General features: G+C 42.9%; 1 protein-coding gene and 1 pseudogene across 1 annotated transcript; both read right to left on the bottom strand.

Moving 5' to 3' along the window:
- Window positions 1-955: 955 nt before the first annotated feature.
- LOC121747234 lies at window positions 956-5,212 on the bottom strand (annotated as a pseudogene).
- Window positions 5,213-13,278: 8,066 nt separating this feature from the next.
- On the bottom strand, window positions 13,279-16,951 carry LOC121748778 (enolase 1, chloroplastic-like). The gene is made up of 7 exons (XM_042143290.1): window positions 16,376-16,951; window positions 15,251-15,558; window positions 14,557-14,711; window positions 14,165-14,482; window positions 13,829-13,975; window positions 13,696-13,746; window positions 13,279-13,604 (listed from the first exon to the last, which is right to left on the bottom strand). The coding sequence occupies exons 1-7, from the start codon at window positions 16,795-16,797 to the stop codon at window positions 13,539-13,541; spliced, it is 1,467 nt and encodes a 488-aa protein (XP_041999224.1). The 5' UTR covers window positions 16,798-16,951; the 3' UTR covers window positions 13,279-13,538.
- Window positions 16,952-17,219: the final 268 nt, after the last annotated feature.

The following is a 17,219-nucleotide window of genomic DNA, read 5'->3' as shown; positions in this document are numbered from 1 at the left end:
TAGTAACAATTTATACCTACAGCCGTAATTGTTGACTTTGTCTATCACTCATTCCTTAATCTCCGTGCCCAAAAGGAAATGTGCGAGTAGTGCGGGACGGAGGGAGTACTACATTATTCTTTAAAGTTGAAAATGCCTCAATCTACAATATTTCACATTTATTGTTTTAAGCTGCAAAATTTATGATTGTACGTTTCATATGTACGTATTCTTACGAAAAATTTAGCTACAATACAAGACTAGTAAGATTATAGTAACTGTATATTTAAGAATTTTGAATTTTGAATTTTGATTCAAATGTCAAATAAGTCTGAAATTAATAATTTTGATTCAAATATATATGTATGGTGAATTGTAAATTTAGATATCATTTTATAATCCTTGACTATTAAAAAATTTGTACGTTTCCCACTGCATGACGTTAAATATCACAACCTTTTTGTCTACGTGACTTAGAAATCATGAAACAATAATCAAACTTTTTTTATCGAAACAATTAAAAGAAGATGAAATTTTTTGTACCAACATGAAGCATTAAAATATTTTGTACCTCATGTTAGCAAAAGGTTGATATTATCTAAATTCATTTGACTGAATGTATTAAAATAAAATACTAATGCAAACTTCAAATTTGTATGAAAACGAAACATTTTGCATGAATAATAAAATTACCCCGCTACGGACATCTCGCAGCAGGTCCCGCACCGCTCTCACCACCTATCGCCATCTCCATCCCCACCTCTAGCAACGGGGCATACCACACCGCACACCTCCCAACGGGTGCGGCACCCCATTCTCCTACCCATTAGCATGCCCTAAGAGGCCACATGTTGATTTGCATTATCATAAAATATTTTATGAATCAAGCAGTGCAAGAAATGGTGGGTCTACACCATGTTCCATGCGCGCGATTGCAAATTATGATGTGTTTCTGTTAAAAGTTTGCATAGAAACATTGTTGATAGAGAAAAACAGGAAAGAGAATATGACAGTTAATTTTGAGTGGTAAGTTGTGGATCAATAAATTCAAGGCAATGAAAACATTTGCTGCTTTAGATTTATGGAGAAGCTGGTTGCTGTTGGGTGATGCAATGTATATTGCCTCCACCAAGCACGATATCACCAGCGCCTTCGATTCTCACAATCTGGACTCAAACCTCAAGCAAAAATTATATAAGTAAACATGAACATAGTCTACTGGTAGCTACACATTCATGAGACTTTGACTGGGAAACGCCTACCTCATAATCTGGAAATGCGGAAGACAAGATGCGAACAGCTTCATCATCCCGCTTCTTATCACCAAACTGAGGGGTGATAATTACTCCGTTTGCAATATAGAAGTTTGCATATGAGGCCGCAAGTCTCTTGCCAGGAAACCTTCCTTTACCATCACCATCGCCATTGCCCTGCCATGTCAATTAGGTCAAAGAAGAAAATGCATGAAAACACATGAGTTTCCAAGTTTTGTATAAGCATTGAGTCTCAGTTTCAGAATTAATCAATTGCATGGAAAAGAAATTAAACGATCATAAGCACAACAAAGAGATCAACCTCATATCTTTACAACCTAAGATCAAATGCAGATACTAGAAGGAGTCGAGTTAACTCGTGTTGAGATAAGCTTAAGTCAGTCAGGCAGGTAGTAAAGCTCATAATCCTATCATTGCTAGAGAACTGGGGACAAAAAATGGTTATGTTGCACATACACAAAAGCAAAAAATCTAGCGTTGTTTCATAATTAAGTGGTATAGGGCAGGAATTCCAACCCAAAACACTATCAAAGGAATGACACAGAAAAAATTCAACCTGTTGTAGTCCATTAGCTTCCTCCTCTGTCATATAGAGTGGTCCTGGCACATGAAGTTTGATCATTTCGAATTTTCTACCTTTGGCATCTGTTTCGCTTGTTAGAACAGAAAGAGCTTCCATCGATCGTTCGTATTGGGGGTCTGACGTATCATCGATCCACAACAATAAAACTACACCAGGCCTCGTGAAACAGCACATGTTATCGATGTGCCCATTAGTGTCATAATCACCTGCAAGACACATAACAATGTTTGTAAATAGATGTCGAGCTGTGGTGTTTTCATGGAGTTAGGATAAGCCTGATTCAATGAAGATAAGTGGTTAAGCTCAGCTATCAACCACCAATTTAATCTCAGTTTGCCTTATTCCATATATTTGTATAGACACTACTGGGTAACATGGACTGAGACAAATAGGAAAGATTCATATTGTTTCCAATCTATGGAGGCACACAAGCATAACTTATCCACAATGGAGAAATGTCATTTAATTTAAGTACGTACACCAAATTTTACGCATTCGATTACTAACCAGACAGGTTACAAATCAACTAGTTGACAATCATGTTAATCTAGTTACATGTCCCCGAAGAGATGTGTTCATATCGAGCTATTTAGACCGTGTCCCTGAAACCCAGTAACCAGAATGCAAGATGTGAACAAGAAGATACCAAATAATCCACGAGGCAGCCATATGATCAATTTGTCCCTTGGATAAACTCGGATTTCTATTTTTATTCAGTAGGCACTCTTCTGTTGTAAGACAAGTCCCTGTAGGAAGTTGCTGAGTATTAATTAGTCAGTGTTACTCTAAAAACTAAAAAAAAAATTAAGTTCAACATAAACACTGGAAGTTCCTCTGAAAGCATATGTTTGTTAATGAATGGTGAAATGGTTATCATACACTATGGTGCCATTCGGCTGCTCTAACCCATTATCATATGATTATCGATCCAGGATTAAGTTGTGAGATTCAAACTCATGAACCAACATATTCAATCATGAGATATAATCTTTTAAACCGAACAGACCCTATGGAAATAAGAAAAAGTCTTGGTTTATATGTCATATTGACACTAAATCAAGAGGTACGTATACACCTCTGCTAATATCAATGCCTCAGGTCCCAGTGTTGAGCGGACGTACAAAAAAGTTCATCAAACTGCATTCTGCAATATAGTGAAATCAACACACTCACTGCATTCTGCATTCCTACATGTTGAGATGCATAACTCCATGTAATGACAGGAAGAATAAGCAACCTGCTCAGCTACTTCTAATAAACAGTGCGCCGTGCAGGCACTTGATCTTTTGATACGCTGCTCATATATATTGATCCGATCAGCAGCAAGCTTGTTTTCTTTTCATATCTGAGGAATACGTTGACGAAACATGCCTATACTTTCCACTTAGTATTAGCTAATATGTATGCCGATACTCTTGCAGAATTTCATTTCTGCCACACAAACATTCATAGATAGAGAATTCAGGGAATCTGAATTTGGGTGTTATGTCTACTGCCAAAAATCTGAGACTAATCGTGCCATATAGAAATTACGATGGGATATGATCATCCTAATACATAAAGATAAAGATAATGATAAAGCCGCATTTAATTCAATTTTTATGCAGAGAAATCTGTATTAGAGTAAACAAAATGTATAATGTATGTCAGTACAAGGATGTCAAGAAAGAAGTTAAAAACCTTCCCCATCAACATCACTTCCACCTTCAAGAATCATAGAATGAGAAAACCTTGGAACATTTTCAATTTCCAGAACCTACAATTGGAAAGTATAAACAATGTGATTAATGTAGGTCCAACAAAATAAATTTCTTAATTGCAGTTTAACGCTTGACCAACCTTTTAGCGATAAGTAAGTCAAGGCTCCAATCTTCATAACAGCCTCCATCCATGCCTAGGAATGTGGAACATGTTTATTTAAAACCTTGGTAGATGTAGGTCAGTAGATAAGATAAATTCATGATATAGACCTTATATCACACCATAAATTATTTCCACTGTGGAAATATATCCTAAATTTGGAAAAGCACAAAAACAAAATGAAAGAGCCAACATCACAAAAAAGATAGTATTAAGTAAATTCTGCAAAGAAATTGCCACATTTTACTGTTTAGATGATAGTCTACTCCGCACAATATATCCTCAGAGTAAGCGGCAACATTTGAAAGATTCATTCTGACTTACCACCATAGCCATTGAACTTCCAATCACTCCCTGAAACCTTGCTGCTGTCCAACTTCTCTTTATCTGATAGACTATTTCTGACAAGAAACTCCCAAAAAAGATAGCCACATTATATTAATACAACTTCTGTAGCAGAGGATAATGATATGGTAATCTGGTTTAGACACGTAGAAGGCTCACTGTTGGGCCAGTGTCACGTAGCCAAGAGTCACTCATGCTCATCTCAACCACCCTGATATGTTCTGGCAAGTGAGTGCGGGCATTCTCCCACTGTCCAAAAAGGAAACCTTTGTTTTTGAAAGGAGTTCCTAAAATCAAATGAAGTACTGCTTGTAATAACCAAAAAAAAAGGACAAACCTGCGCAGAACTGGCGCATACAGTAACTGGTTCAAATCTTGAAATTGCAGTTGCAACTCTGGTAAAGCCACGTTGAGAATGCACGGCATTGTCACGCCAATTGTCTGGCCGTTGCTGTGAATCAGGTGGAGGAGCTAGGATATGAATTAACAAATTAAGCCCTTAAATTAGTGTCAGTCTACAACTTCCTTGCTATGTGAGAATATTGGAACAAAGTTTAGTTTTGTTCAAGAATTGATAGTACATTTTTTTCCTATACCTAGCTAGCTAGTACTTCTTAGTATCAATTTAATTCACTCAAAACTTTTGAGACATGATTGATAATTTGATATTGTAAATTGGAAGTTTTCGCCCAACTTCTCAGCGGCATTATCGATCTAGAAATACCTATAACAAAAGTCACAAGATAAAACAAAAACAGAGCAATAGAAATAAATCAAAAAAACAGGAAAAAGCTCACAGGCCAGGCGATCCAGCAGCAGGCATGTAGTATCCGTGATCCACTGGCCTCCCTTTCAGCTTCATCCTACCCACCCGCCCTATCAACCAAACTTCATACTAATACGCAGAAATTCTTATAGAGTTAAAACAGATCGAGTTGAAGCGCCGAAAGCAACGATGTGATTGATTACGAAATTCGAGGACGAAATCAACGATAGCAAGTTGGTAAACTGGATTTATATATCAATCAAATCGGTGGAAGGAGCCTAAACAGGCGAGGCGAGATTGATTTTGTAATCACGAGTTTTAGAACTGATAGTTCTCAATCTCAATCAAACGGAATTGTAGCAGCACTCTGAAATTTCAATGAAGATTTGTGAGTGAAGGGGGGATATGGGGATGTGCTGCCTCTGCATGTAAAACACTCCTTTTGTTTGTTTTTAGTTTACTCCAACAATTTTCATATAATAAGATTTACACTAGAGAAATGATGATACTAGAAAATATAACCAAATCATTTATCACGGTTCATCATTTCAGTCCGAAGCCGGGTTAGTATTACTCAGGATGTCCGTGCACCGAGAGCGTGAAATAGTGGCTCTACGTCTCTGATGGGGTGCGTACTAAACAAGCCCAACAGCAATGACGGCCCATCAGCCCAAAGCCCAAGGAAGAGTATGAGTTCGGCATTACCAAAGAGTTCGGCCTCAGCCTACAGCTCGGTAAAAGCCAACCAATCAAGCTCTGCTCTCAGATCGGCAACCAAAGCAGTTCGGTCTCAGTATTCGACCGAACAAGGAGTTAGCTCTGCTCTCAGGTCGGCATCAAGCTCTACTCTCAGATCGGCAACCAAAGCAGTTCGGTCTCAGTATTCGACCGAACAAGGAGTTAGTGGACCCATACAGGATTTCCACAACTTCCAACACACCCACTACCACGTGGTGTCAACTCAGGCCACGATCGTAGGCCATGACCTACGCTACATCCACGATCTTAGGCCATGACCTACACGACATCCACGACTTAGGGTGGCGATGCAAGCCACGATCTCAGTTCAATATATAAATAGAACTTAGATCTGGTAGAAAAAGGTGAAGCTCTCTAGAGATAAAATATCATATAGCAAGTCTGTGTTGTAAGCTGTAATCCCAGATCAAGCAATACAATCTTGCCTTCCCTTCTTCCCGTGGACGTAGATTTACCTCAGTAAATCGAACCACGTAAATCTCTGTGTCGTGATCTGTATTCTCTACCAGCATTTACTAACATCAGAAATTCGCGGATCCATCACTGGCGCCGTCTGTGGGAAACAGAGAACCAAATTTGTGATAAAGCGAATTTTTGACCCTTTTTCCACCCCAAAAAAAATGCATACCAGATCACACACTACCCGTAATACCGTTCGTGAAAACCATGAGGAAGCTAGTCCAGCCCGCAGGTCCGGAAAACAGCCTCGGGAGACATCTACTTCCAGTTTTCACGATGAAGGAACAAGCCGCTCAAAAGGTCCACACACCGAGTCTTCCCAGCAGCCTGATTTGAATGAGGCTGTCAAGCTGTTCTTGGCTGAGAAGCAGGATGAGTTCTTAGCCTTCCTGCAAAAGAGCCAACAGCCGAAGACGAAAACGGTAGATTCTCCTTCCTCGTCCAGACATGAAAGTCACTACCGCAGTAGTACCGTGTCTTCCAGGAAGAAGAATCCTCAACCCCGACATGTTCCTGTTCCTCCTCGGTACCGGAATCACAGGAGAACTCCATCTCCTCCATACCGAAGAGGTGTCGGGTTCGCCATGTACGGAGCATTGAAGACTCCGTTCTCGGACGATATCACCCGAACTTCCTTGCCACAGAACTACCGAACTCCGTCAATGACTTATGACGGGTTGGTGGATCCTCATGACTTCCTGGGACGCTATCAGTATAATATGGCGAACCAGGGTCTCAATGAGGTCCATATGTGCAAGCTGTTCCCCGAGCTGCTCATCGGGAACGCCAGAAGGTGGTTCGACAGCCTTCCTCAAGGCAGCATTAGATCCTACCGAGATCTAATGGATGCTTTCCACAGGAGGTTCTTTCAGAAAGCGGAAGCCCGGATTACTTCGGCTCAGCTGCTTTCTATACGTCAAGGTCGCGACGAAAAGATCAGCGACTTCCTGACGAGATTCCATAAGGAATGCCTACAAGTAGATAATCTCAATGATCTACTTGTCATTTCGGCATTCCAAAATGGAATCCTGCCCGGAGCTCTCTACAGAAAGCTCGTGGAATGCAGTCCGCAAACAGCTCAAGAGATGTGGGACATTGCGGACCAGTTCTCCCGAGCCGATGAGGCAGACCGTCGAAAACGGTCTTTAGACAGCTCATCTAGAGGAGACGAAAAGAAGCCCGATCATAGCGATCAGAGGCTTCCTCGCCGAACACCTTCCCCACCAAAGGAGGGATAGCGGTCATCCGAGGTGATCAAAAAAGAGCAAGAGTTTGCAGATTGCGCTTAAAAGTGCCGAGCAATCAGCTCGGCACCATCAAGCATAGCAATCACAGCAGCCGGAGTCAGAGGCAGGCGAAATGACCGAAGTCACACCGGAGCCGAACTCGATGGTGTACGGCACTGAAGCCGTGATTCCGGTTTAGATCGGCATACCCAGTCCCCGAACTCAATTTCTCCTCAGAAATGAATGGTGACGGACTGAGAGCCGAACTAGATCTTGCCGAAGAAAGAAGAGAATTGGCCTGCATAAAAGCAGCCAAGTACAAGGAGCAAGTAGCCCGGTATTATAACCAAAGGGTGAAAAAGCTGCAATTTCAAGTGGGAGATCTCGTCTTGAGAAACAACGAAGTAAGCCGAGCAGAAAAGCTGGGCGAACTCGAACCCACATGGGAAGGTCCATTTCGGGTGTCAGGAGTCCTCGGCAAAGGGTCTTACAAATTGACTCACGTGTCAGGAGCACAAGTACCCCGAACATGGTACGTTTCCAACCTCAAAAAGTTCCATTTGTAAGAGACAGTCCAGTCAGTCTTGAGTCCTGTTCGGTCAATGTGCTTTCTTTGGTTTGCTTGGTCTTTGTTTGTCTCTGTGCGTTTTGTCTGTGTGTTTTGTCTGTCTCTGTGCGTGTCGTCTCTTACAAATGTTACTGAGGTATCTTGTTCTTCGAAGGCTGATCCCCTTCTTAGAACATATACAAGCCAACGATTGTGAGTCAAAGCTTCTAAAGAGGATACAAGACCACAATTCAGCTTAAACAAGCAGTTCGTCTGAAACGAACTGCAATAAGCCAACGATTGTGAAGTCAAAGCTTCTAAAGAGGATACAAGACCACAATTCAGCTTAAACAAGCAGTTCGTCTGAAACGAACTGCAATAAGCCAACGATTGTGAGTCCAAGCTTCTCAGGAAGATACAAGACCACAATTCGGCTTAAGAAATAAGCACTTCGTCTGAAACGAACTGCAATAAGGGAAAGTCCGATCCACGCGATAAACCTCGCCGAATTAGGACGACCAAGTTCGGTCAAAGAAGTTTACCTCATAAGACCGAGGACGACCATGTCTAGTCAAAGAGGTTTACTGCATAAGACCACTTCGGTTAACTGGGAAAGTCCGATCCACGCGATAAAACTCGCCGAATTAGGACAAGGGAAAGTTCGATCCCGGCGACAAAAATCGCCAAATTAGAACACAAACCAAGTCCGGTCAAAGATGTTTATTTCATCAGACCAAAGACGAGTCCGGTCAAAGATGTTTATTTCATCAGACCAAAGACGAGTCCGGTCAAAGAAGTTTACTTCACAAGACCAAGGACCAAGTCCGGTCAAAGAAGTTTACTTCATAAGACCGAGGACAAGTACGATGAAATTTTTTCGCTAAGCTGTAAATACAGTGTTAGAAGCGAAAACAAAATTTCATTTTTCAAATCTTGTTCGGCATACAACTCAGCTACCCTACAAAATGGCGTTACGCTATTACAAAGGACTATTCTACTGTCCAGGGTTGCTGAAGTTAAGCCACCTATCTGCAAAATCCTCTGGAAGCCGAGTTCGGTTGTTCCGAGCAGATGAAGAATAAGCAGGTCGACGAGATGCTATCCTCGACCCAACACCTCTTCCGCGAGCCCCAGAAGCTCTAACCCCTCGGCGATGAAGAGTCTCTGCAATAAGCATCTGCTGATCTCGCTCGCTCATAGTCACAACTCCTCGGCGAATTTCAGTCCGTCCCTGTCTTGACGATTCCGGTTGCTCCTGAGCCCGTTCTCGTCTTGACGTTTCCGGCTGTTCCGGAGTTCGTTGTTGACTTGGAGTAGGATTTTGAACAAGGGAACCAGAGGCTTGATCTGGAGTGCGAGCATCTGTTGGCGGGAAATGCCTAAGGAATCTCTCGATTGCGGGACGCCGGGAAAGAATGATGTCGTACCGAGAAGCCCAGCGCCGTAATGATTTCACAACTTGTTGGCAAGCCGAGCTCTCCAGCGCATTGTTCCTCCGGAGTACATGATATTCCTCCCACAGTTCGTCAACTCGACTCTGAACATCTGATATGGTCACTCCCCCGCGCACACGGATGTAATCCTCGTACGCAGTCCTCTCAGCAATGGTCGTATTCAGCTCGGCCTCCAGATCCTTCTTATCGGACTCTAAGTCCTTATTATCGGCCTCCAGCTTCACTAAACGAGCCAGAAGCTCGTCATTCTTCGTCTGATCGGCTATAGCTCTTTTCTCAGCTTCGTCTAAAGCCGAAGAGTACAGCCGTTTCCAGTGAAGTATCTCCATCTCCTTGAGTACAAAGCAGCTATATTAGTTCGGCAGCTGTACCAAGCAGATAGTAAAATACAACAGGAATAAAGGCGAGTACGAAAAGCTATACGAAGACAAGTGTAGAGAATTTTTCATTCACAAGGAAAATTTTTTACACTAGGAGGGCTTCAAGGCCATTTTACAAGGAAGAAACTAGACTAAGAGAAGGGAGACGAAATCATACTCCGCCAGCTTCGTCTCCGGATCCTCGGTCTGGTTCAGCTTCTTTCTCCTGAGCTACCTCAACCTCGGCCTCGCATCCTGCCGGCCTCGCCTCCGCCTCCTGATCGGCTTCCTTCTCCGGATGCCCGGCCCGCTCGACTTCGGCCTCCAGCTCCAGCGGCTCGGCCTCACCCTCTCCGTTGTAAGTCGAAGCGGGTGAAACGGGTCCCACGGAGGCAAAGATAGCCTCCAGGTTCTCGTCCCGATCAGCTCGACAACTCCGGACTCGGTCTGCAGAAAGCAGGACCGAGGATGAAGCGAGCTCCTCAAGGAGCGGCAGATTCTGAAGCCGAGCAGCTATCTCTCGGCTGTACAGAGGCAGCACGACGTCGGCCCCCTGCTCGCCCTTATCGGTAATTAGCCTTACCAGACTACCGACAAAGGCCGAGAACTGGCTGCTCAAAAAGAGTTTCTCCGTGTAAACACGGAGAGCCTCCCCCTGGGCAGCCACGGCGGCAGCCTCCTTCTGAGCCTCCCGGTGCTTCGTCTGCTCTTGCAGGATGATGAGCTGGTTTTTGGCTGACCGGGCTTCATCCTGAGCCGAGATCCTAGCAGCTCGGGCCCTCTCAAATTTGGCCTCAGCCTGTTCGGCCAGACTACGAGCAAGATGCAACTTCTTCTGCATCTCCTCGTAGTCGTGGGATGCTTTGGAGAGCTCCACGGAGACGAGCTTGGCTCTCTGAAGATGAACAAGGAAAAAACTCAACAGAATGGCCATCAAAAAATGTGGAAAAGAAGCCAAGTCAAAAAGCTTACCTCCACAAAATTCGTCGGCCATTGAAAAGGCTCAGGGACGTGTTCCGGGATGTCTGCAACCACCTCGGAGATGACCAGGTCTTTCCCCGGCACTCTTGGGGACTCATGAAATTTCCCCTTCCCTTTAGCCGAACACGGCTCCGGCTCTTTCGGATCCGAAGAAGAGGTCTTTTGCCTCTTCGGATTCTTCTCGGCTTCAGACGCCGAGCGAGGGGCTCTCTGCCTCTCCGGCTCCACAAGCTCGGAGGACTTTCGGATGGCCTTATTCAACATGTACACTGCCAAAAAGCAAGAAAGCCAGGTTAGTTTTCTTCGTTAAAGCAGTAGAGCATAAAGATAAAGAGAAATCCTCACCCTCGGCCTCTTCGTCCGAAGACGAGATGTCGAACACGACGTCGCCCTTGACGAGCTCAGACTCCGTGTATTGTTTCCTAACTATGGGAATCTTGTTGAGCTCGTCATCGAGCTCGTCCAACGGTTCAGGCCGAGGATGACGGATAACGGACTTCGGCCCTCTCCAGGGAAAACTAGGAGCCGCGGTCCTATCATAGTAGAAGAAGCGGTTTTGCCACTTCGGCCACTTCGTTTTACAAAAGGCCCTAAAGGGCTGTACAGGGATCAAGTAAAACCAAGACCCCTTCCTCTTAAATTGAAAGAATTTAAGGATCGCCTTCAAAGACAAATCCCTTCCTAACTTACGGAGTTCGGCAGCGAAGGCCGACAAGTGCCTCCAAGAGTTCGGAGTCACCTGGCCTAAAGGAAGCTGAAAAAAATCTAGTAAATCTATAAAGGCAGAAGGGAGGGGGAAACGAAGCCCGCATTCTAAGCAGGCCTCGTACACGGTGGCGTAACCCTCCGGCGGGGAGTCAGCCCTATGATCACCGTCAGGTACCACCGCCTTCCCCCCAGGAAAAAAGTATTTTTCGGGTAGGGATATCACAGTATCCTTACTCAAAATACTATGGAAATACTCTACGGTCTTCTCCCCGGACTCTTTCCGGCCAGAAGACCCCTTACCGCCTCTCCTACCGCTACCCGACTCCGAAGAAGAAGAAGAAGACATTTTTCTTACTTTTTGAAGGTGAAGAAAGTCTGAAGAAATTCTTGAAAGCGGAGAGAGAATTTTCGCAAAAAAGAGAGAGTGAAGAAGAAGCAGTCGCAAAAGTGCTTCAATGATGAAGAAAGGAGGTATTTATCAGATTCGGCGAATATTTCAAAATCGTCGCACCGTTTCGAATCCCACCTTTTCAGGATTCAACGGCCGGATTTTACTGTCGCATTTAATGCAGTCACGTGCAAGGCACGTCCCCTGACATCAGCCTCCCCCTTGCCTTTATCCAGAATGCCGAAGTGACTCACTTCGCCGAAGTGATTCACTTCGCCCTTCGGGGGGGGTAGTGATGGGGTGCGTACTAAACAAGCCCAACAGCAATGACGGCCCATCAGCCCAAAGCCCAAGGAAGAGTATGAGTTCGGCATTACCAAAGAGTTCGGCCTCAGCCTACAGCTCGGTAAAAGCCAACCAATCAAGCTCTGCTCTCAGATCGGCAACCAAAGCAGTTCGGTCTCAGTATTCGACCGAACAAGGAGTTAGCTCTGCTCTCAGGTCGGCATCAAGCTCTACTCTCAGATCGGCAACCAAAGCAGTTCGGTCTCAGTATTCGACCGAACAAGGAGTTAGTGGACCCATACAGGATTTCCACAACTTCCAACACACCCACTACCACGTGGTGTCAACTCAGGCCACGATCGTAGGCCATGACCTACGCTACATCCACGATCTTAGGCCATGACCTACACGACATCCACGACTTAGGGTGGCGATGCAAGCCACGATCTCAGTTCAATATATAAATAGAACTTAGATCTGGTAGAAAAAGGTGAAGCTCTCTAGAGATAAAATATCATATAGCAAGTCTGTGTTGTAAGCTGTAATCCCAGATCAAGCAATACAATCTTGCCTTCCCTTCTTCCCGTGGACGTAGATTTACCTCAGTAAATCGAACCACGTAAATCTCTGTGTCGTGATCTGTATTCTCTACCAGCATTTACTAACATCAGAAATTCGCGGATCCATCAGTCTCGTCGAAGATTATTTCTTAGACGAGCCACGACGTGGCATGGGCGGAATCATGTGGATGAGGAGGTGGGGCTAAAGCCCTTAATAAAAAAAAATTTACTTTTTTGTTTTATAAATTTTTGAAATTTATCTATGTTTACTTTTAATTATGGTGTAAAGGCCCTATCAATTATCTACAAAATTCAAAATTATACCTTGACATAAAATTTAGAAATCACAGTCCTTATTGATATTTTTGTTGCGTATGTCACTGAGAAGTGGTGCATATTCGTTATTCATGTGCTAATCGGGCACGCACCATCAATAGATGAGAAATTTTTGAAATTTAATTATGTCAATTTTGAATTTTAGAGCTATGTAGTTTTTGAATTGTAAGTCATTTATTGTGATTTTACAAAATCAAATTAATTATTTACAAAATAAATGATGAATTAAAAAGATAAATGATTGATTATGAACCATAGGTCTCACTTAATTTGTGGACTATGCATTGTGGGTGTTTCAAGCCACACCTATAAAATTGATGGATTGTATGAATAATATAGGTTTAGATTAAGATACTGAATCTCAATAAATTGTAAGATTAAAATTTAAATATAGTATTGAACAAACAAGTCTGAAAATATGAATTTTAATTGAAATATAAAATAAGATTTAAATAGGAAAAAAGAGAATCTTATTGTTCTAAGTTACATTCTCCTCAAGGTTTCTCTCAAGAAATGCACAACTCAATCAGCCTCGTCACAGATATCACAACACAAGAAGCTCTCTGCCAGTCTAGCTCTTTTATTTTCAGTAAATTGCCTTCTACTCATCATATTCAATATACAACAAAGAGAAAGACTTTGGATTTATCCCGATCAAATAATCGGAGCTCACGGGGATCTGAAACCTTCACCAGCATAGCGAACGTCGCCAAGCTCCTCCTCAATGCGAAGAAGCTGCAATCAAGTTCAGAACAAATACAGTCATTCGAAACAAGTTTGGTTGTGTTATAGAGAGAATGCATAAACGAGTGTTGTCGTCTTTTACCTGATTATATTTGGCCAAGCGCTCGCTTCTGCAGGGAGCTCCAGTCTTTATCTGTGCAGTGAAAAGATAATTTTGTTAGACGAGTGCTTGAAAAAAGAGATCAGTAAATATGAGATATAGAGCTGCCAAAAACCTGTCCGCTAGCCAAGCCCACGGATAAATCAGCGATGAAGTTGTCTTCAGTTTCACCACTGCGGTGACTAACCATCACTCCCCATCCAGCAGCCTTCGAGTCGAGTGCTGCTTGAATTGATTCAGTAACAGTACCAATTTGGTTCACCTGCGATATTTGCAGCGCATCTTTTAGTGTTTAAAGATGTGCTTTAGCTACATGACTAAATCTCACGGATTGACTATACGATCACCCATATACCAAACGATTGTTGCCTCAATAGAATAACTTAAGTATCGGAACAAAGGAAGGACACCATGAGACTGATGCAAAAATTTAATGGGTCAAAGCACATACCTTCAAAAGTAAAGCATTGCAGGCCTTCTTCTGTATAGCTTCTGCTATCCTTTTTGGATTTGTAACTAACAAATCATCACCCACGAGTTGGATATCAACCGCGGATTGCAATGATGACCATGAACTCCAATCATCTTGGTCAAACGGATCTTCAATTGATACAATTGGGAAATCCCTCACGAACTCTTGGTATAATTGACCAAGTTTTTCAGCTGTCAGCACATGAGCACCATCATTGGGTTGTTTTTTGAAATTGAGATCGTACTTCCCTTCTTTAGTCAAGAACTCTGAAGCAGCAACATCCATCCCTATTTTGATCTGGACAAAGAATACGAACATGTTAAGAAACAACATAATCAAAGCATGAAGAATGGGAGAAGCAATTATTATACCTTTCCTGTATACCCCGCTTTTTCAATTGCATCCATGAGCAGTACCAATCCCTCCCGGTTGTCCTGAACATTTGGAGCAAATCCACCTTCATCTCCGACATTACATGCATCTTGTCCATATTTAGTCTTGATAATGCCCTTCAGAATATGATAAACTGCTCAAACCAAAGCAAGCATGTCATCTTCTCATCCAAATGTCATGATAGGCACAAAAGTCAGACAAAGTGAAGCATCATGTTCTTAGTTTTTAGCATGATTTTTAACAGATTCATAGTAGAATTTAAGAAATCAGAGGCACGTGGTTAGGTAAACTACCCAATGATGTCTAGTAATCTGATAGGTAACCAACTATTCCTAAGGATGAGTCTGGAATGAAAACAGTCCAAGATTTAAAATACTTTCCTCACATGACTCCATGGAGCTATGCCTTTCACCTTGGACATTTATTATAAGCCTACTCTAAGTCCTGACTCCTGGATCGTATACCTTGAAGAAAAGTGTCAAACAAGCATTTTTTCCCTTCCCTTCCCTTTCCCCACCTTTGTTGTGCTTTGGTAGTATGGAGGTCATTAAATATTCAAAACAAATATCTGATTCCTTTATTCATAAAAACGTGTATATCTTTCAATATGAGTGCTCTGATGACTGACAGTAATTAGAGAGATTGTTGTCCTAGAGAAGAAACTTTACTAACCTTCACTGCCCATCCGAAAAGCCTCAGAAAATGAGCTTGCTCCTACTGGCAATATCATAAATTCTTGCATGGCCAGGTTGTTGCCAGCATGGCTGCCTCCATTGATGACATTGAACGCTGGAACTGGCATAACAAGTTCTTTCGTGTTTGAGATCTCTTGTATGTGTTTGTACAATGGCACGCCCTTTGCTCCAGCTCCAGCACGACATACACTAAGAGAAACTCCTAAAATAGCATTAGCCCCAAGTTTTGATTTGTTTGGAGTCCCATCAATCTCCAGCATAACCCCGTCAACATCGCTCTGATTCCTTTGATGAGAAAAATAGGTAAAGGGTTATAAGATAGCAATTCACAACCAGAAATCAAGAGTGAAAATTTCAGTACATAAAATTATTGATAACTTCTTTTGCAACAATACACACAAAAGATCATCTATATTTAACTTCTTTAGATGTCATCCTAATCTCTGACAAATCTAAAATGCCACTAGAAACTATCTTTGGTTTATTCAAAATCATGAGTATTGATATCAAATGACCAGGTTGTGCCACCTTCGCCCACCACTAGTAATCCCTCATTTACATTGACAAGATGAATAGGGTTGTAAATGAGTCAAGCTTCTAGAATCTCGATTAGAAGTAAACATCCCAGCTCGATTGGTTGCTCAATTTTATGACCCTGTTCAAGATTGAGCTCGAGCTCATTTGTTTATCAAGTAATCCATTTACATCTAATTGTATATGTACTTGGCATGCTCAAACTCTCTGACTAATAGAGTCATTTACAAACCTGCATCTGTTCAATCATAAAAGTTTGAACCAAGCTTGATCGAGCTCTGTAAGTGCATATGGAATTACTCATCAGTTAATTATAAACAGACAAAAAGTAATTCTTGGGCATGTGAAATTATCGATTTCATTCCATTTTTCTCGAAATATGACAAAATCATACTCCTAAAACTAGAAATGTCGCTGTCAATAAAAAAAGTTGAAATTTTTGTTTGAAATCATCACATCAAACAAAAACTCGTGTAGTCAAAACACAAATTAGAAGAACAGACGCTATACAAGTATGAACTAAACCAGAAAACGAATCGAAAAGAGGCAATTTCATTTCATGATATACCTGACATCAATGCCGACGAGCTTAGGCCCCAAAAAATCATTGATATTCGTCACCGCATTGAGGACACCTTTCCCCCCATAGACGGCCTTGTCGCCGTCTCTGAGCTCGAGTGCCTCGTAGATCCCGGTGGAGGCGCCGCTGGGGACGGCGGAGCGATAGAGCGCGTGGTCATCGGTGATCAGATCGACCTCGACGGTGGGATTGCCCCTGCTGTCGACGATCTGGCGCGCCTTGACGTGCTTGACCTTGCTGGAGGCCTTGGCGGCGGCGGCCGAGGGGGAAGGGGCGGCGGCGACGGAGCTGCGGACGGAGAAGGGGCGGGATTTGACCTTCTGCGAGGAGGGGAGCGAGAAGAGGGGGGTTTGGGATGTGGGCTTGGTGGAGAAGATGGGCTTGGAGAGGTTAGTAGGAGTCAATGCCATTGTTGAGTAGAGAGGGATTGGAATTGGGATTGGGAATATAAAGGGGAGCGGAGGGTTTTGGGGGTTTATGGGAAAGTCCGTCAAAGGTGGCGATGAGGTAGATAGTGAGCAAAGTTGGCTATCGATGGTTGTTGGAGTGTAGGAGAGAGAGAGGGGTAGGTGAGCAAAGGTGGCTATCGATGGTTGTTGGACTGTAATAAATGGGCCGCCACATACCTATGAGCATCCATAACCGTGCTCTTGCCGGAGGAACGGTTGTGGACCCGGGCGGTACTATTTATGCCTGCTCTCTGGCAAAAGCACAACACCCACAACTGTGCTCTTCCGCAAGGACGAGCACAATTAATTTAATATTCAATTAAACATAAACATTTCCATAATACTAAAATTCATTAAAAAATCACAATCAATATTACAAAATA

This window comes from Salvia splendens, chromosome 9, assembly GCF_004379255.2.
Source record: "Salvia splendens isolate huo1 chromosome 9, SspV2, whole genome shotgun sequence".
NCBI lineage: Eukaryota > Viridiplantae > Streptophyta > Magnoliopsida > Lamiales > Lamiaceae > Salvia > Salvia splendens.
This window is presented reverse-complemented; position numbering and strand designations above follow the sequence as displayed.